Below are 22032 nucleotides of genomic sequence, written 5' to 3' on the forward strand. Positions count from 1 at the left end.
GCTTTATATATATATATATATATATATATACACACTCCATAGGTGGTTAGACAGAATTTGGCCTTGTTTCAGGCCTGTTTGGAGAATTATTAGGAATGGCCAAGGGCAATTGCCTCCCTGTCCTTCAGGGCAGCCGTCCCATATAGATATTCATGTACGTATAGATTTACACACATACATCCGTAGCAGCCTGATAGGATCCTTGCTTTGATAAGCCATACAATGCACTGAATTATGTTTTTTACTTTGATGTCTCTCTGAAGTTTCCCCAGCCTACGGAAGATCAATGTGGTGCCAATGACATTAAACACCTATCCAAGTCTCCAAAATCCGTTACTGCCTTGTTCAGACGGCATCTGTCCAAGTAGCGTTTTCTCGCCTTTGTGAAAAGTTTGGATCGCGTTGACATCAACTCTTATTTTTCTGTGTCTTTGGCAGAAAAAAGCATGTAAATTGTGTTGGACCCTTGCTGGATGCTGAAACGCCGTCCTTTCCTTGATATGGCTTCATTTGTATTTATAGTCCTGTCGTAACAGGTTTCACATCCAACGTGTTGAAAATTCCTCTGCTAATTTTTGTTACATTTTCCATTAACATGAGAGTATATAAAATGTTATTTAAATAAAAATAGAAAATGAAAATATTGTAATACTACTACTAAATATTATGATTAATATAATGCCAGTGGGGCGCAGAGCTGGTGCACCCTAGGCAAAAACAGATTTTGCTGCCCCTTTGGCTCCACCCCATCGGGGGCGGAGTGATGTGAATATGTCATACACATGACCCGCCCCCTGCGTTGATGGCATCTACATTGTAGACATAGCTCACAGGTCACAGACCCCAAAAGCCAGCCCTGACCACCACCCAGATTGTACACATTGGACCTGACCACCACCCAGATTGCACAGACAGGACATGCCCAGAACTGTCCATCCAGTCCACCGTAGAGGATGCGCTCCCACATCTGTACCTATAGGTAGCGCCTGGTTGTGCCCCCAAGGAGTACCCCCAAGATAAAAATAACCTCAAAAGCTTTATAGGGGAACTGGCCCTTCTTACAGGAGAAGGCCTGTGAATACCTTATTTGCTCGATTATAAGACGAGATTTTTTTCAGAACAAATGCTCTGAAAAATACCCCTCGTCTTCTAATCGGGGTCGTCTTCTAATCAGACCTCAAATAGAGGTCTGATTATGAGACTAAGATCCAGATCCCCCGCATCGCTGCAGGGGACCTGGATCCTCCTGTCTCCCCCCCCATTTAACACCCCCCCACACACACTTACCGGTGCTTCCTGCTGTATTGCCGGGGTAGCGGGTTGACGTCTACGCGATCCGCGTAGACAACGTCCGCTGCAGCCGGAAGTAGGTGTGGCTAGCAGCGGGGATTGTCTCCGTCCGTCGCGCATACCTTCCCCGACTGTCAGAAATCAGAGTTCCCCGCACCGGTGCCGCTGATCTCTGACAGCCGGGGAAGGTATGCGCGACGGACGCAGACAAACCCCCGCTGCCAACTCCACCTCCTTCCGGCTGCAGCGGAAGGAGACGTTAACCCGCTGTCCCGGCAATACAGCAGGAAATTGGAAGCACCGGTAAGTGTGTGTGTGTGTGTGTGTTAAATGGGGGCATAGGGCATTTCTGGAATGTCTTATACCCCTATATGCCACTCTGGTACTTAGGGGGTTAAAAGGCATATTATGGGGCAGAGTGGCATATAGGGAGGTATAAGGCATTTCAGGAGGCAGAGTGGCGTTAAGGGGGCATTTAATAGAGCACTCTGCCTCCTGAAATGCCTTATACCTCCCTATATGCCACTGTGCCCCATAATATGCCTTTTACCCCCTAAATGCCAGAGTGGCATATAGGGGTATAAGGCATTTCTGGAGGCAGAGTGCTCTATACAATGACTTTTAACTCCCTTAATGCCACTCTGCCTCCTGGAATGCCTTATACCTCCCTATATGCCACTCTGCCCCATAATATGCATTTTAACCCCCTAAATGCCAGAATGGGATATAGGGGTATAAGGCATTTCTGGAGGCAGAGTGGCATATAGAGGGTTAAAAGGCATATCATGGGCCACAGTGCCATATTGGTGTGGCAAGCCTGGGGGCAGATGTGCGTAACTGGGGGACAGGTTGGAAAATACAAGGAAATAAAAACAAAAAAAATATTTTTCTCAATCATAGCTTTTATTTAAAAAAAAAGTTTACATGAATTAACATTTACTGGTAAAAATTTTTTCCTTTGGGGTCGTCTTATATTCAGGCTTTTTCTTTTTTTTTTCCTAAGTTAATATTCAGATTTTGGGGGGTCGTCTTATAATCGAGCAAATACGGTACTTTTTAATACGCATAATACATGTTCTAGAACGGATGGGAATCTTTTGAGCTGTGAAAAGTATTATGTTTAGTAAGTTGCGCATTTAAGTAAATTGTTTAAAAAAAGATACTGATCAGCTTAGGTCCGAGTTGGTCCTAAGAAACACCTGAGATAAAAGATAAAAATGTGCTAGAAGAACCAACCTGGCGCATATGCCAGAAGTGGGTTATTTTTCAGTACGTGGCGTATTTCAGTGAGTTACACAAATTGTGAGCAACTTGCAGCAATCTGCGAGCGTTCCTTCTCTAGAGAGTTTTCTCAACTCAGAATGGCATTATTAGCACCAAGAGTAGAGAAAGAGGGATCGAGAGATTACAGAAGGAGACAAGCATACACAGACACAGCTCCAAGCACTGGCAGGCAGGTTTCTGTATCCATCCATCAGTGTTTACCGGTTCCTTTCTCCTTAAGATTTCTACATCATTTAAAGATCTCCTTAGCTCCACTGCTGCGCTAAAGGTTTCTGGACTCACTGTATATACTGATGGAGGAAGCAAACATAACAAACGTGATCTAAATAAGCAACAAATAAAAGTAATGTAAAAAACACTGTGTTTTGGTATGGGGTATATCAGTTGTGGTCCTTATTACCAAATGTACGAATGTTCAGGCAAAGCATGCTTTGGTTTTCTACATAGACATTCTTTTAGAATGTATATATTTTGTGCATTCTAAGGCAGGAAACATCTTTTCTTCTCTTCTCCAGGGTTGAACAATGATGTAGCAAAAAATGGTCTTACAATCAAATTCCTTCCTTCCTTCTACGTAGAAACCCAATGCGATTCCTGTATAACCATTGAAAGAATTTCGCTTTGACATTACTAAGCTACACAGACCAGTCGCAAAACCATTTTCAAATAAAATGTATAGCAATGCTTTGTCAGTAGACAAAATGTTTTTGTTTGTAGACAGTGGCAGGGGATGTACAACTAAACCCTGCCTGATTTACGGTTCTGTTGTGAACACTTTGAATTATCTTTATTGTGTAGCTACCAACAGTCCTAAATTTGCTAGGCTCCTGGCAGCTTTGGGACGTCAAAACCCAATTTGCATCCAGACTGAGGCGACTATCTTGTGGACATAATGTCCTATGACATTGTGACAAAGCCCACATAACACAAAGGATAAAGAAGGGCCCTGCTCATAAAATTATAATTAGATCTACATATTTGTTGATATGTAAATAGAAATATATTAATGTTACCCCACCTTAAAATGCTAATAAATGCATCTTAATTAGTATCAGAGTTCTGTGGACTTGATTATTTTAAGTAATATATTTATATATTATCATTTTATATATTTTAATATATATTATATAAATTTTTTTGGGGGGCGGTGCACTAAAAATATTAAATGTTTGTGAAAATATTTTTGAAGCTTAATTGTTATTTTGACAAACCAAAAGTTAAACCACGCAGTAGACTTGCAAAAAGTTTGTTTCCTGGAGTCTGTTAATGATTTTTTTGTTGTTGAGGTTAAGAATAAGACCCACTTCCTGATTCACTGGGAGTCTGAGCTCATTCACTTGCACTCTGCGCATGAATCATGACTCATCAGCTCTGTGCGAGTGCATGCAGATGGTAAAATATTAAAAGGGAGCACATTGTCTTACAACGTGTTCTTAACTTTGGGAATAATATAAACCTATTTAATTCATGTTTGGAACAACTTTTAAATATTACTTAGGAAGCTGTGGAAAAGGTAGAATCAGCTATTGTGATACTATTAAGTCTCATGGTGAATGCTAATAAAAACATGTCCAACTTATCTCATGTCGTAACTAGAACAAAAATGAGAACTGGTATAATTTGTGCTGGAACATGTGCTAGAACAATGAGGTTCCAATTCTCTAAGGGTGACACATATCAGCATCCAGCTCACTAACAGGGTTTAAATTGTTCCAATAAGGTGAGCACTAGGCAGAGTCATTAAAAAAATATATACCTTTTGTGATATATTTATTGTTTTTCCTCTTCAGTAATTGCCCAGGTCACATAAACAATCTGTTTACCTTCCTAAACGCTATAATTTCATTTAAAAGGGACCAGGCAGGGACGTATGACACTGTATACATACATCATGCTAGCAAAGATATATATATATATATATATATATATATATATATATATATATATATATATGTATTATTAAACACTCATCTACAGACACCAGACAAGCCAGAAGGCTTGTTTTTCCCTCAGAAATCTCATTGTGCTTTCACAACCACAAGGGATTCTGGGTAGGCGCATGCAAATAAGGTTAACAATTATCACCTTTGCCTCTATATCCACTTTATACATGGATCCCTTGAAAGTAATTGCCCGCTGTACAAGACAGCCTTTAGACAAAACTCGGGAAAAGGTACAATAGCCAGATCATGAGTGGTGATCTGGCTATTGTGGCTGCCTAGGTTGCTCACCCTGACTATATTGTCTCTGGTAACCTACGCATGTGAGCACTTCAAGAGGACATGTTGGTGGTGCGTCCTGTCGGGGAGCCATCTTGGCCCTGGAATAACACTTATTACCCTTGCATCAATACCCTAACATTCCATATAGGGTATGTGTGGTTTTGTATATATACAGTGTATATATTCAGTATCTATATATATATATATGTATATATATATAGCCAAGGTGAGTTTACGTAAAGGACAGGCCACCGCCATCTCGATCGCTCAGCTGTGTCAGTGATCATTTTAAATATTAGGAATTTAAACCTCTTAAGAAAATGTGTTTACATGGATGATGTTTATAATACTTCTTGGAAACGTTTTAATACACGCCAAACCTTCTATCACAAGGGGAGCTGCTGCTATGATTAAACACTTAATGTCACAAGTTTTGTTATGAAACGTGTTCCTTACCAGTCGTTTGAAGAGGAAGTGATCCCTTACGCTTAAAAAGTAAAATATTTTTTGTGCAAACCACTCAAAATTACGTTTTCACTAATTACACAGGTGCCTGATCTGTTCAGTTCTAAATATACTATATACTTTGTACTTTGTCCCCAATAAGAACATGTTACGAGCTGTGTGCAATATTTTTGTAACCTATCTGATACCTGCAGAAAACCAGTTATTAATCACTGAATTCCCCCCAAAAAATGTTTTGCATATTTTAGCACTAGTCTTGACTAACTTTACCTCTTCTGGCTTAGGGCACGCCAGCCATCCTGTGCATTTTAATTCATACAATAGCTGTACGGGTTCCTTTACATTTTCATGGTGCCCCCTTTTAAATACAAGGGGGGGGGTCTGTAGGACAGCTCCATGCAGGTGATATACTTCCCTCAGCGCTGCGGGCGAAGGTCTGTTTAGACCCCTGTCCGATTGCTTCTATAGCTTGTGGTTCCACATTATATAAATATATTTATCGAGCGGCTCGAGAGAAATCAGACACACAGACAGGCGTGCATGTGTAATAAGAGCTCTGTTTATTACGGCGCATTATGGATGTATATACAAACGCCCTATTCTAATCCAATCATTTTACATAAAATAGCAGTAGGCCCATATTTATCAAATGCAAGGGAGGAGAAGGTGGGCAACAGATACTTCCTGTAGCTTCCAAAATGACCTTGCACCTGGTTTCAGACGAAACCAGTTTTATCCGGAACACCGTGGTCCTGCATATTTGGGAGAACCAAATGTGGGACAAAGTTGTTTTTCCTCCTGAAGAAGCCAGCGAACTACTGGCGAAACGCGTAGAGAATCTTGATCTTCAACAGTGGACTTGGGTTTACATTGCATTTTTGCACACTATTTGCATATAGTTGTGCCCTGCTGAACTTTAAGTGTATCCACACCTCCCTCTTCCCTGAATTGTGAAGATACTGCACCATTTGGGGTCTTTTTGTTCTTATAGATTTTAGAAGATATTAAAAAATTCTGCAACATCCTATTGAACCTTGATGAGTCTTTTCTGTTCAACAAGTTTGTGAGTGGATCTTACACCCTTTTTTTTTTTTTTTTTTTTTTTTTTTTTTTTTTTTTTTTTGTCTACATGCTACACTATTAGTGTTGTTTTTGTTTCTCCCCATGTATATGTGCTCCATGGTTGTCGTACAAAGTTCATTCAGCCGGAAAGTGCTACCATTGATTTCAATCCTCTGATCTCCCCAACTGCCCAGGGAGCTGTGAGATCAATGGAAGTTTGGGTTGTTGCAGCATAGATCGCCTTTGCAGGTCCCACATAATGGTATCCTGAAGCTAGCATCTTATGGTAGCTATTCTGATAAAGTCGATAAATAACACTCTTTCTGCTCCTACCTGCAGCCCACATGTCGGTCTCTACCTCTTGCCACATCTCCTAACACAGGTGTCCCCATTGTCATACCTCCCAACTGTTCCACTTGGCATGAGACGGTTCTCATGCACAGTACCGCGGCCAGTTTGAGTGACGCTCTACCTCCCAAGCACCTGGTGTCGCGATTCACCGGGGGGTAGAAGTTGGAGGTAGAGGTTCACACGTACTGCCCAGCATGCATCAGACCTTCACCTCTGTATCTCCAAATCACATGTAAATCTAAGGTTTTTATTTTTTTTTTTTATTTTTTTTTTTAGCAGACTGTCTCACTAAAGGCAAATCTATTCAGCTGGGATGATCTGTTTGTATTTGGCAAAGGCTTTTGATAAAGTGCCACACGGATGCTGATGCTAAAATAAAGGAAAATAACCCACAGTCCGTGGAAATATTTACAGCTAGACTGGAAATACAAGAACAGACACAGATAAGATACCAGCAGGGAGGATATGTTTATTGTGTAGGTAATTTAAATGGTGATCCGGGGTTGGATATGTTTAAAAGCTTTCTATGCATTGAGCTCTTCGCGTTATGTACTGCATAGCACTGATGTGGCTCGCTTTAGGAGGGGCAGTCCCTCGTTGGGACCCAGGTCCCTGTGTTCCTCTTTCCTCCTCTGATGGCCCTCCTTTTTTAGGAGCTTACAGTGTTTGCAGGGCATGAGCGCATGAGAATAAAAACGGAATTTGAACACCATGTGGCCCCTTCTTCCCAATGTAAAGACTCAGACCAATCAGTATAGGATAGTTTTATGTCTATCCCATAAATTCCCTCACCGAATTAACCTCTACCACTTCTGCTGGGAGACTGTTCCATTTATCTACCACCTCCTTAGTAAAGCAAAACGACCTTGACCAGTGATACCCTGCGTTTCAAGGCCTCCTGACCTGATCGCTGCCATGCCCCAGGCTGCTGTAGCACCAGACATCGCCTGTCACTAACTTGCATCCAGCTATCCCAGAGTCCAGAGAGTTTATCCAGCTGCCGGAATGAAAGGGAATGGGATTATGTGTAGCTGAGCATGCTGGGAGCTTTCATTCCACAACAGCAACAGAACTGTTTCCTACCAATGAAACACTTGTTTGTCTATCCGCAGATTAGTAATCATTCTGCATCCGCTTGGCACCCATAGAAATAAAAAAAATAACTTGCTTTAAAATTAATAAATATATATATTTATTTAAATAAAAAATATATATAATAAATAACATACGGTATATAAATACATCGGCACCTTGGGCGTTGTCCATTGCAGTACGCACACACCCGTAGGTAGACAGTATACATAATTGATGGGTGTTTTAGTTTTGACAATAGGGAGGGAGGATAGGTTTTGTTATAAAGGTGTGTATTTTGAGATGTAGTTAAGATGCATGGCTTTACCAATACTTTTTTTTATTTTTTATACTTGTGGATATATATATATATATATAAATACAATTGTGACGGATATGGAAGAATCATAATGCACTAATGCACAAGTTTATGAAAATATTTTCTAATGTTTCTGCACGCAATTTTTTAAGGCTGTGGAACACACCCAGCAAACGTTCCTAGCTCCTAAAAATGAGGGGCGTCAGGGGAGGAAATAGAGATTTAGATCCCAAAACAGGGACTGTCCATAATGAAGAGGGAGACACGGGTGGTACTCATACCTGGGAACTTCTGGGCTCCGGCTACCCAGAGCCTTGCCTTTGCGGGACGCGGCCAGGACTGCACACTGATGGCAGTGGGAAACACCCCCATTTAAAGGAAAAATGGGCGGGGAGCAGGGCGTGTCAAGACCCCGCTCCCGCGACCCGGCGCTTAGCCTGAGTATAGTGAGCACGCACCTGGGTCTGCTGTTTATACCCTGTCTTTTTTAATGAAATATGTTAACCATGAGTATCTATGTACGTATTTCAGAATAACAGCACATTCTTTGGCAGAATTTCTAGCAGTTAGGCTAAGTGTCTGCAGCATTCCTACCGGTACTTCAAACCGAGTTTATTCTGCAATCAGATGAAAGTGCTTCTTCCTCAACATCTATTTATCAAGCACTTGATCCCTATGTGTGCATATACAGAGATAACGCAGGAATGGAACTCCTTATTGGATGGCGAAGGAACGTACGCATTCCGAGAATGTCATGAAAAATTACATTTGCGGTCAGAGTAATCTAATAATTTGCGGGATTTACAAAACTATTTTTAATGCGAACAATCTAAAAGAGAATGCGGAGGAAAATCATCCATCAATTTAAATTACTTAAATGTATTTTTTTATCTGCCAGCAAATTTATTTTTGAACGTGTACACTCAACATTCTATAGACTTTTCTATTCTAAATAATTCAATGAATGAAAATATATTAATGATCTTGTCTTAGATTCAGGATCGCGTCATGCTTATATATCTCATGCATGTTTAAATTCCCTCATTGTGTTGGCCTGTACCATAACAGCTAGGAGCCTGTGCTACACAGATCTCCATTGATTTTACAGCTCCCTGTCAGAGGAGATCTCCCCAACCTGCCCATGATCCCCATTGACCTAGTTATGGGACTCTCCTGTGAGAGCTGGTACTGTTGGCAGGTATGGATAATTGTCTAGTAAACTTATGGCCACTTACTGTGACCTCTTACTTATCAACATATCCGGAAACTTTGTGGCTTCTTGCCGGATACGGGTAGGCGGTGGACGGTCCCCATGTGCAGGTTGAAGCCATTGTGGATGGAGAAGTGGGCAGGGAGCGAGTCCCCAGTTATCTTATTCGTCTTCACACAAATATATAATATTTTTTCTGATCAGTAGTGCTTCATAAAGACAAGTCGATACTTTCGAAAATTAAATGTTGGCCCAACAGAAAAAGAAAAACCCACAAACCACATTTATTGTTTTTAAATAATAAATACAATATATAGGTTCACTACGGATTGTCGAACCCTGTAAACGCACATGTTTTTTTGAGGATTTGTAGTCTCCTGGTGGTTTGCTGTTAGTAAATGCTCATTATGCAGCGTGTAGATGGGGTAATTCCCCTGCGTCAAGATCTGTCTGCATTTTCCTTTGTTTATTCATCCCCCGGGTTTCCTCTCTGTATCTCTGTTTAAACAGGATGACTCAGAATACGGCTAATAATTACTGTTTGCTTAGCGGTAGATTTTTTTTACACGCACACCCATTTAAACTGATTTAAAAAAAACATGATGTTTCTTTTTGTTTAGTGTTTTCTTTTACAAAATTATTCTCCCTATTCTGTCCAGCTTTTTTAAAAAAAAATTCTGGTATTTATTAAAAAGGATAGGACTTGCTTGCAGTGGCAGGATTTTCATTAATGATTGTGAATTTACACTATATGACAAAAAGTATGAGGACACCCCTCCTAATTTAGGGGTTTCAGCCACAATCGAGCACATAGGCAGCCATCTCCATAGACAAACATTAGCAGTAGAACGGGTCATACCGAAGAGCTCAGTGACTTTAAACATGGCGCTGTCATAGGATGCCACCAAGTCAGGTAATGACATTTCCATGTTCTGTAGCATCACTCACTGGAACGGAGATTGCGAGACAGGCCTTCTCATCCAACATCAGTGCCTGACCTCACAAACGCTCTACTGGATGAATGGGCAATAATTCCTACAGAAACTCTCCAAAATCTTGTGAAAACTCTTCCCAGAAGAGTGGAAGCTGCTATAGCTGCAAAGAGGGGAATAACTACATATTAAGGTCTATGGTTTTAGAATGAGATGTCTAACAAGCTCAAATAGATGTGATGGACATGGTCCATATTCCTTTGATCATGTAGTGTACCTTTATTGAAAAGATGCATTATTATGGGTGAGGTCCAGCAGGAAAGGCCTATAATATTGAGCTATAGGTTACACAGGAGAACTTAAGCCAGGTCATTTATCAAGCTTTAGTGGTAGGTATATGTAATCTCACCTCAACTAAGCTCCAAACTCACAGTTTAGTATCTGTTGGAGCTTTTAAGGTAATCTTACCTCAAAGGGGCAGATACTTAGATTCGCACAATATAAAGATGACACTTTCATGTACTGATCTTATTTATGATTTCTAAAACACCCCAACTCTAAACACCCCAAGTCCAAATGACTTCATTCAGAATATCTTTATCTCCTGACATGTCATGATTTTCATTGGGAGGATTATTATGAGCGGCCACTTGCCACCATTAGCACTTAACTATATTACAATTTGTGTGATGGACTTTAAGAGTCTCAGGAGCTCATTTAGAAAGTTCTCAGACGTATGACTAATAAGTGACAAACTGGACACACATGGGACTATGGCCCATTTTATGAGTCTTGTACCTGTATGGTGCCCAATCCCCCAACACTTCAGGTGTCATAAATCAGTGTACAATATTATAATAATTTTATAACATTCATAAATATACATTAAGATGGCCATATCTTAACAGGACATGTAAAAATTCAAATTACAATGTATTTTCTTGACACCCTTCACTTCCCGCTTTATCAGATAAAGTTCAAGTTGTAGAGTTAATGGAAAACGTTCCTCCCTGAAGGCAGCTGAAATACAGCAATGTTACGTTTAAATATGTTATGCCCTTTAAAAGCCTGGGAACTTTTGAATATATAAATGAAACCTACACAGTATTCTCTAATATGGCTTTAGAAGCTGTCTCCTGTAACGTAATGTTTTATTTGTTCTTGCTAAAAATAAAATATATTTGGCTTTATGGAGGAGATTTATTCTTCTTTATCATTCTCTAGATGGAACATTCCACAAAGGTCTCATAATGTCTCTGTTTGGAAAAACTGCTCTATGTCCACAGTACCGAGTCCGCAACTGTTAAATGTATAATTGTATATTATGTATGCTGCTAAACTGCTTTACACATAACTTTTAAAATGCCGTATGGTCTTTTAGATTTAAAAATTGGCTATTTGCACAAACCCAGCAAGATTCTTAGAAAAATAAATTTGCGGCGCTGAGTTTTCTCATAAAACCATCTTTATCTGTCAGAAATTGGAAATGTGCTTGGATGGAGTGACCCTTTGGTATTTAAGATTTGCTTAGTTGTGGAATCTGTATAAATCTGGCTTTATGTAAGTTACTTATTGCATTTGTCTTTTTGTAGAAAATAGGAATGCAGAAACGTGTGCTGTTTGTTCTGTATTCGCGGGATCTCAGGGTAAAGTAATCCGTGTGTATCAAATCACAAAGAGTGTCGAATAAGAGAGAAAATGGTAAGCGTATTACAGCTGCCTGAGTATTCCTTGGAACTTGGCTTTAACCCGGAATCTCCCAGTCATTTCTTTTAGCCTCCAGAAACAAGAGTGGGATACCGAGGACCTCTCAAAAGGAAGACCCAGATAAAGCCCTGCTCCATCTACCCAGGGTATTGGGGGTTGGTCACACAGACTCCCCACCAACTTTCCACCTTCCCATGCCCACTTGCCCCTGCTCCCACCAGTTCCTTCCACTAAAGGCTTTCTGGGAAAACCACAGCTAATCTTGTCCATTCATGAAGCTCCAAACCCAAGAGAGAGCTCTATGTAGCCTATACTGGGAAGTTCCCAGGTGTCGAGGGCTAGATTGGTTATGCCCACTTTCTACTCACTAAAACCTCTTCGCACCCACTTTTGACCAGCTGGGGTAGCCCTACGCCAAACCGAGAAGAGAGGGACAGCCATCACTAGAAAGTTCCCAGATACGCGCATGGGGCAGTAGTAATATCCCTGTTGAAGGCTTCTATTTTGTGTTCAGCATGTTTGTTGTGTTGGCCCAATAAAAAGCATTTAAAGGAAGCACCAAGGCAACAAAATCCCGCAGCAATAAAGTTTTATTGAATGTTACAAATCATCCAGAGCAGCCGCATTTCTCCAGACCTAAAACGTTTTGTGCATGAGCGCTTGCTAATAAGTCTATCACCAATGACTACATCTTTTCATGGGCCAATACAACTATATTCATTATATCTATTCTTGTTCAGCTAAATACAATTTGAGTTTTTGTATTCTTGGTAATTAATGGATCCAGTAAATTCTGCAGTGTCTCTTTTGGGAAGTTCCAAGATGGGATTCGAATTTCTAAATTCATAGATTCGGATGGGACCATTTGCCCTGATACGTTCCTTAAATTGAAAGCCCGTGAATGCCTATATAAGATACAGAGTTCACTGATGTGAATGTCAAAAGGAAGACCATAATGATCATTGTCATGTCAATTAATTAAAACTACTCCAAAATATATGGCTGTTGGATCTTTTGTCATAAAAACTATAAAGTCTCTGCTCATCTTTTGTCTAATCCTTAAACATGTAACACTAGCTTCCCCTGATACTGCAAAATCATTATTATTATTAGTAGTATTATATATTTTATTATATTGTAATTAGAGCAAAAAATACCATAACTGATTCTTTCTAAATATATTAAAAACTTACCATACTGTGTCACCCCCCCCTATATTTTCTGATTTGCAAATAAATCTGTTTACAACATTAGAATTCCTTACGAGCAGACCAAAGCGATCAGGAACGCAAAGTATTTGCCACTGGCAATCAATTCAGCGTATGACACTCTTCATTCGGATACTGAGCAAAGCCTTGGCAGCAGATGAAAATGTAAAAATGTCTCCTGCTCCTAAACGCTTGGATGTTAATAGAGTATGTGATTGGAGCATGAAATGCTTCTATCTTCTCTGCCAAGGGGTTAACGCGACTTTCCTTTCCAGAATTTAATTTACTAGCTGTCTATAAAGAAATCCAAGAACAGTTGATTTCCATGCCTGCTGTGTCTGACAGTGGGGACCCCTATATATATTTCCGGAATACCAGTACCTCCGATAGAGATTAGAAACTTTCCCTTCGTAACTGGCATGCTGAAACATCAAACAATCCACTAGGGATACTTTTGGATTTTTATCAGATTAATATGTTTACGGTCCCTGAAAGCATATAGCCAACCTTTGTATTCTGAAAATGCTTCAACTATGTATGAACCTTTTTAAACTGGTATCTTCATCCACGGTAGGCTTCTTCATTGTCGATTCTGTAGACTGCTAGATAAGACCGTAAGGATTGCATATTTTGTTCCAAAACTACTATTCCTTATTCATTTTATTGTATTCAGTACATAACCTATTTTTTTAATCTTCCATAACTGGGAACTTCCCAACGTATGTCACCAGGGTGCCTCAATTTTCTGGATGATTGGCTTCAAGAGGGCACCTGGTTAGTTATCCATGGTGAGGGGCTTGCTGTGCACCAGGTTGTGTTAACCCCACAAGCAGGCCCAGACTGGCCATCTGGCACACCAGAAAATGCCCGGTGGACCACTGTCGGACATCACTTGATACAGAACGTGGCCAGTTCCTAAATATGCCTAACCACCCGCTACGTGAGCAGAACAAGTAGAATGTGTCCATGTATATCCAGCTGTTAGCCGTACTGGCGTCATCAGGTGGGTGCCAGCCTAAAACGGCAAGGGGCATCTGACCATCGCCAGTCCGGCGTTTGCCCAAAAATCTTAAATGAGTGGAGATTAGGAGGGGAAAAGTATAGTTACCGAGTATGGCCAATAGAGAATCTTCGAACTGGAACTGTATGTGTGAATGGATCTGTGTTGAGTAACCAGGACAATTAATATATGTTGGCTTCTTGATTTGCACACGCGGATCACCAGTGGCTCTAATGCATTGTTAGGACATTTCATACTAATATTAGAGATTAGAGACTCTGGGACCTCCACAAAAGCATTTAGGTTTCTAGAATATAACATTTTGATTTTGGAAAACTAGTTCCCTTAAGGCAATGTGTTTTCAAGCTCAGCATTCGTCCCTGTAGGCTATTTACAAACGCAGATGTGGAAGGCTGAGACGGCTACCCAGATGACACATACAGCCATTTCTTTTAATAAAATGCAATGTAACATAGTGCACAAACATTCCAACAGATGCTGATGCAGAAAGGGATTAAATGGCATTTTTGGGGTTTTTATATATATATATATATATTTATATTATAGCAGAAAACATGTTAGCCTGCCCTGTCAGGGAGAGAAAACTACTAATAATGCAGAAATCTGCTTACTACTGTAAATAAGCATTGTATTCCTCCAAATGTTACACCGGAGAAGCAGAACAATTCCGTAAAAGTAAAATTTGATTTTTTTATAGGAGCGGAGTCTAACTCTGGCCAGAATCGTGCTGCGTTTTCAGGATAATTCTTGGCATTCTGCTTTGCAATATCTGAGGCTTGTTCTTGATTACTATATTTTCTGGAATAAAAGACAACTACATTTCCCTAATGTGTACAAAAACCGGCTGTGCCTTAAATGCTAAGTGCAAATCAATGTCTTAGTTTTTAGCTTTCAAATGTTCTTGTTCTATGTTCAAAAATATGGTAAATTATGAGAATCCTAAAACACCCCAGGTTTATTGTCTAAAAGAAATAGAAAAATAGTCTGTAGCCTCTGAGATTAAGAGTTTAATTCTTATATATTTAAAGAACAGAATATTTCATTTCTTCAAGACAAGGCCCAACAATGGTCCACACATTTAGAGCTTGAGCACGACATGTCTCTGTATTTCAATAGATATTTGAATAACATTGGCTCCTAATTTATAGCCGGGCATTTTATAAGATCCTTCACAGAAACAGCTAGAAAACCCCCCAAAGAAAAATGGGTCATGAAATTGCCATATCCCCTACTATGGAAACAGCCCCTAGCACCAATTAGGAGAACATGGCTGAAAACTGAATCAGCATTCACCCATTGTAATTAAAAGCCCTCGTCATTTGTCCTTTGCTTAATGAATTAATCAATGTGAACTCTATTTTTATTTTATATGTATATTATATATATATATATATATATATATCACAATTCTGGAATAACTGCCCTGTATAGCGAGTCTCTGATCTGCTTCTCCTCGAATTGAAAGTGCAAAGCTATTAAAATCTTTCGTTTATGGGCATTTGTCGATCCAACTGGTTCTTAGCAAACTTTTCTTAAAATTTTAGCACATGGACTCTTCAGCTGAAGGCTTTAACCGTGAGACCAACATAGAAAAAGATAAAGAGTTGTGTAAGCTTTTTACGCCCTTAGAGGTTTCTTCGTAAGATGTCTTTTGGAGAGGCAACGTCTGAGGACCCAAACGCTCCCGCATTTGCTGGTCTAATAAAAGTTATAACCTTCAACTCCAGACTTGACCTTCTTTTGGACCAATATGGATTTTCAAGGAAATGTTAGGAAGTATATTTTTCTAGCAGACTGATCATTTCAGTATTATGCCAAACACCAAATTTTTTAAATGTAAAATAAGACATTAAGTATACATATTATATATTAAATCACATTTTATATCACTAAAATGCGATTTTTACTTTTATGTAATGTTGTTAAAGTTCACAAGGCTTGGATTCCTCCAGCATTGTGTAATTTTGGAACTGTTTCTTGGTCAACTTACATCCCTTCTTTACGTAAACAAGTATTTCCTGTTTGGTTAATGGAATAGTCATATTACTTATTATGTGATCAGTTTACTGTGTAAACTTATGTCTCCTTGGGACCGTAAACATTGTTGGCCCATAATAAGATCCTATGGCATCAAACATTTCATATGCTTTTGTGTATGTGAAATACGTATTGTAACAGAGATTAACACTTTAGTTATTAGAGTTGGCTTTGCCAATACTTTGGTATGTGGCTTTGTGATAGCTGTTGACGCTGTAAGATGTTTAAGTTATTGTAACATTTAGAAGAATAATTATGCATTTTAATAAAATAATTGAATTCATGAAAATGTTTGTTTTTTCATGGTTCCTATACACGTGACATGCCTATAGCCTCAGAGTAAAATCCTCTTCTCAGAACTCCAGTCCAGAAACTCTTTCGTCTTAGAGGTTTTTCCAAATGTTCTAGATTTTACTATCTCTTTAAATCAAAGTTTCCCATTACATGGATGTCCAACGAACATTAATTCATAGCGAAGGAAGGGAAAAAGTGTTTCAGGAAAATGAGAGTTCAGTTTAAAACATAATTTTAATAAATCAAAGTGACTATTATTATGTATTTAGCCCTCTGGCTACAGAACGGTTGATTTGGTATGAAAGAACAGCTTTGATTGAACACCTGCTGCCGAGCTGTTCGGTGGTGGCGGAGTCTCCGAGGGACACTCAGCGGTTGACCATGAACATGATTTTGCAGTTACTTCATTTTAGTTCTTTGGAAAGTTTCACGTCTCGTAATGACCTTTATTTCCCCCTCTTTTCTTCCTTTTTTTCTCTCTCATTACTTATTTCTTTTCAGACCTGAGTTTCTATGGGTATGTATTTTGTTTTTCTATTTCATTTCTATCTTATCAGTAGCCACTGGCCTGCTTTGTTTTTTAAAGCCGCCGATGTCTATGAATACTAAGTGCATTCGTTATTTCTAAATTGGCAATACTCTGCTTCAAAACAAATCTGTTCTTTGTAATAAAACACTGGGAGAGATTGACCTGATTCTTTGAAATAAACTCTCACAAAAAGTTCTCTTAGAAATAAATTGACCAAATTGAGTTTGGGAACTTTTTTTTTTGTACATAAAGATTCCACCGGCCTCTTGTCTCTCTACAGTTGATATAAACGTTGCAAAATGCCTAAATGAAACGCAATGGCGTTGAAAGCAAATTAGCAACCTTTGCCGCTGCAGCTGCTGTTTGCCATAGTGTAAAGGCTTGAGTTTAATGTGCATATAATATATAAATCTTGATTAAAGGGACACTCCAGTGTGCTAGGCTGCCTCATTAACGGAGAATGCGTATTATTGACTATTCCTGATGTGTGAGTATTTTAATATACATTCTTCAACCTGAAAAAACAACAAATAAGGTAATTAGCTTTAGGAGAAGCTGCAGCTCATGAGCTGCAGTGCAATGCCCCCAGCACAGTTCAGTTTTGATGCCACATCAGCAGGAGAACATTCTGCGCAAGTGCACAGGGGTCTTGTTAGACCCACTTTGTAACCCTCACCGAGCCAGAGCTGATTGGCTGTGTCTCTTTCACAAGCCACACACATCAATCAGATGGCGGGCCTCAAGACTAGCCCCGGGAGAGGCCATTCTGGCCCTGATTATATACAGAGGACTAAACCTAGTAGTCTAGGAAATATGTCTACATCATAAGCCATTACTTCTTAGTACGTTTAATGTCTCTAGTACTTATTGCGCCAAGTTTCAGAACATTAAGGTGCAAAGTCCTGCGATAATTGAAACCGTATTTCATAGACATTATAGCTGAAAGATAACCTTGAGAGACTTGGCATTATCTTGCTGTTTTTGTTAATTTTTAGTTGATTAAGAAAATCAAACCGTAATTTCCCTGTACTAATGATATTTGCATTGTAATTAGCTTCTGTGTTATTGAGGTTAGAGTGAAATTACCCGTCTTCTTAGGGATCTGGGGGTATGCTGTGGATATCGATGTGAAATAACGGTTAATACAGGCAAGATTACATAGAATCCAGAAGTTTAAATTAATATTTACTTTTGAGAAATAAGTCTGGAATTTTAGTCTAGTCCTGCATTCCATTCCTTAACCCACTTATAGCAGAACACTAAGCATCTTAAAAATAATCCATGCCAGTGATTCTATTATTAATTCATAGTTCATATGCAAATGGATAGATATTGTGAACTCATATCTTTTCATGAAGAAATGTCAATTCAAGAAAATCCAAGTCTTTGCCTGTATTAGGCCGGTCCTTAGTCTTGAACATACCTGGGTGGCTCCAGGTATATCAGCTGATTTTGTATCCAGTACAATCTTTTAATCTTTGACTGGTGGGCTCAGCTTAGTCCCTGCCTAGTTGTAGGTCTTTCCTACCTGAACCTCTCCTGCTTGGTGGTCACTTCCCCACTTCTGCATCCATCTACAGACCCTACTTCACCAGTTGGGTTCTATATGGGAAGGGAAGGTCAGAATCCAAGGCTGGGGTACGAAGGTCCCAGATATTATTTAGGATCTTTACCAATAACATTTTAAGACAATTTGTTACAACTAAACTCTGTGAATTGTAGCCCATTGCGGGTTTATGAATGACACAGATTGTAGGTAGAAACTCGGGAGTTGGACCTACTTATTTTTTTGTTTGAGTAAAGTGTGTGGGAATTCTCACCATGGGCCGATTCAGTTAATGTAAGGGTTTCGCCATATTTGAAAATCGTAAGTATTGAAACCTGTGTCCATTTTAATGACAATCCTCTTGACCAATGGACCGACCAAGGCTTAAGACAGCATCTTGATAACTTGTACCACACGTGATACATATACACTGGTTTTTATAGTACACACGAGTGTGAATCGTAGTCAGATCATTGTTTTAATATTTTTTTTGTTTAATACCGGTAATTGGGAATTGTACCAATTTTTCTCTGAGGGTAAACTCAAAACATTCTGTTGGGAATTGTTTCAGGATTTACTCTAGAAGAATAAACTGACTAGTAATTAAAGAGGTGTGTGTTGTGTTTACATATGATTATTATATACAGTACTTTGTACTTCTGTAGTAATACGACCTGAAAATGTTGGGGGAATGGATAGAGGTGTGGTTGGTAGTGTGGTTCGAGGAATGATGTCTACCATACCATTCTGGCCACCATTTTACACGCCATGTATCTACTCTGATAGAGGTGTCTGCTGTAACGGCACCAAACGCCATCAATTTCACAGTATGGTGGGGCAGCCAGGGGAAGATGAGACCACCCATGATCCCCTCTGCCCGTAAAATACAGGACTGTTGGGAGGTACTTATTATAATTTTCTTTTCTGATGCACACATTATATCCGTATCAGTATACTGCAAGCCAAGGTCAGTGAGACACCTCCACCAGAATCTGACTTTTAAATGAGGTACTTTGTATAATTGACAGAATATCTCATTTCTTTGATAACGCTTAAAGTGCTGGTACTTTGTGGGTCTCTGAGCTCACACTGTTATTGATACAATCAGTGGAGGTGTTTTAGACAGGAAAAAACACCGTCACCACAATTATGGGGACACATTTAAGTGCTCAGTCGTATATTGAATTTATCTGCCACTGCTGACACCTTTTCAAAATGATAAATATTGTTGCCGGCTTTAGATTTACAATATGTAGCTTTAGTAGTTCCACATTCATCTGCTTTTTATATTTTGTTTTCCCATGGTAGGATGAAAATTTAAATACATAGCCAGCTTTAAGCACTTAGCATGCCATATGCGAAATTCTCTCACTGCACACATAAGTATGCTGCTTGCGTGATGCAGGCACACTTATGTACATTACGCGTATATGTTAAATATACTAAGGTGGGTGGTGGCATTTTTTTTTCAAAATTTAATATTGTAGATTTTACTATTAATTTTAATAGAGAAAAAATGCTTTTTAGGCTTTCTCTATATTGTGTATTCAGATGCATGGTTTGCTTTAGACTAGGTATCTATGAGTAGCTTAACTTGTACTGAATAATAATTATAAATAAATAAAAACATTTTATATATATATATATATATATATATATATATATATAGATATATATGTTTCCCTATGTAAAGTGTTTGTATGGTTGTCACTTAACTATAGAAGAGGACCCCTATCCCTGGCACTCAAAAGGTTAAACGTCTAACCCAATTACATAAATAATTAATATCTCATATGAATAACAACAAATTCAGCATCCAGCCTACAGATAAACTATAACACAGTATTTAATGCTGAAATAAAAATATATATTTTTTTCCTTTTCCCTTTAAGGAATCTTACACTTTAATGAAAATTGAACTAAATTTGTCTGATACAGTTCTATATTATTAAAATATAATTTAACGTTCTGCGGAATGACAAAATTGAATTCATAGTGACATAATTAAGAAAGTCAATTAGCGCCAATTGCGGAATGGATCTCTTTTCTGTACTTATCAAATTATGTTGTATATTTTTGGTAATATGACGATTTTACATTCTGAATGTAATTTATGGTAGTCCTAATTTAAATTAATTGTAATCTTCATCAAAATATCAAATCACGTTTTTATAGCAGACCATTCATTGAGTTTATAGAAATTCCCTGTGTAATCGTTGAAATATTTTTTAATTGACTTTTATGTTATTTTTAAATCAAAATCACTTCTGTATTGCATCATATCTTAATAAGCTATTCCACCAATAGGAATAAATCATTGGATATTATGCATAAAAAATATTCTTATGCAAAGTTTCAAAAGTGGTTTTCTAACTACAGTAGCCAATGGAATATTGGGTTTGGGCTACAGGTTTATCTAAAGAAAATGGGTTCTGAAATTGTTTGCAAATGTTTTTCCACCTGCCAAACAACTTCTAATGGGTTCACTAAGAGAGCTGTAGTTTACACAATGGAGGTCCTGCCTGTTTGGCAGCCAGGATGGAGCCATCTTTGAGTACCTTGGGGCCCTGTATGACAGGTCATTCTGTCACATAACTGTTTCCTACATTTTGTATTATCCTTGAACTCTCAGGGTTTTAACCTGTGTCCTAGGGTTTAACACCAGTTTCGGGGTAAAAGGACAAAGTCTCTGGTCCATACAGTCTGAAAATGACTCCTTCTATACTATGTTGGGTTGTCCCAACTGATTATTTCTTACTGTTTTGAAATCCCACACAGTTCTAATCTATGCATATTAGTATTCTTAGTATCTTTATTTCCTACCAAGTAATGGCTTCCATAAGGACCATTATAAGAACCAAAGCTGTGGCTTCGATTGGGATGAGAGGAGTAGCTGCCCCGGGAGCTGTATGGTGAGGAACACGGTTGAGCTGTCTAGGGTAATACTCCTGTACCTCCTTCTACTCTTAGCAGCGTATGTGACATCAGTATGGGGAGACACCTTGGATCTCACCCCAAGAGCTCCAGTTGTAGCTCTAATTAGAACAATTTGGTTGCTACCAGTAGTGAGTCCCTACTATAGAACCTTACCAGCTATGCATAAAATTCCCCATCTGAGTGCCAGAAAGGTGCATGGCAAGAGGTTTTCTGGCTGTGGACACAGTTGATCTACATTCCAAAACATTTCTATTCTCTATTCATAAACAAGTTATGTTTGTCCATTTCTTAGCTTCTTTGTTACATGAAATATTTTTATCAATCCTCTTAATATTATTTCATAATGTATCACAGTGCATTTTCATGTATCAGTTTTCTTTTGAAATAAACATTTTAACAGAATTGCATTTTTAAATTACTTCTAGTTGTATTGGTTGAATTATGGATTTGTTGACTTTTCTCTCTTCTCTGTCAAACCTCTGAAAATTAACCATGGAAACATTGGGAATGACTCACTTTTTATACAGAGTTCTTTTTTTTTTTTTAA

At 38.8% G+C, this 22032-nt stretch overlaps 1 protein-coding gene across 1 annotated transcript in view; it reads left to right on the forward strand.

Moving 5' to 3' along the window:
* Window positions 1–22032, forward strand: part of LOC149298289 (protein diaphanous homolog 2-like) — a gene marked incomplete at its 3' end in the record, with an annotated part of 441418 nt that overhangs the window by 37990 nt on the left and 381396 nt on the right. Inside the window, exons 2-4 of the mRNA XM_089487690.1 lie at window positions 13168–13328; window positions 15687–15781; window positions 16975–16990. Of these exons, the coding sequence (XP_089343816.1) occupies window positions 13168–13328; window positions 15687–15781; window positions 16975–16990 (272 nt within the window). The remainder of the gene's footprint in view (window positions 1–13167; window positions 13329–15686; window positions 15782–16974; window positions 16991–22032) is intronic.

This window comes from Sceloporus occidentalis, unplaced genomic scaffold, assembly GCF_023333645.1.
Source record: "Sceloporus occidentalis isolate IW3139 unplaced genomic scaffold, rSceOcc1.0.p SCAF_34, whole genome shotgun sequence".
Lineage (NCBI taxonomy): Eukaryota > Metazoa > Chordata > Lepidosauria > Squamata > Phrynosomatidae > Sceloporus > Sceloporus occidentalis.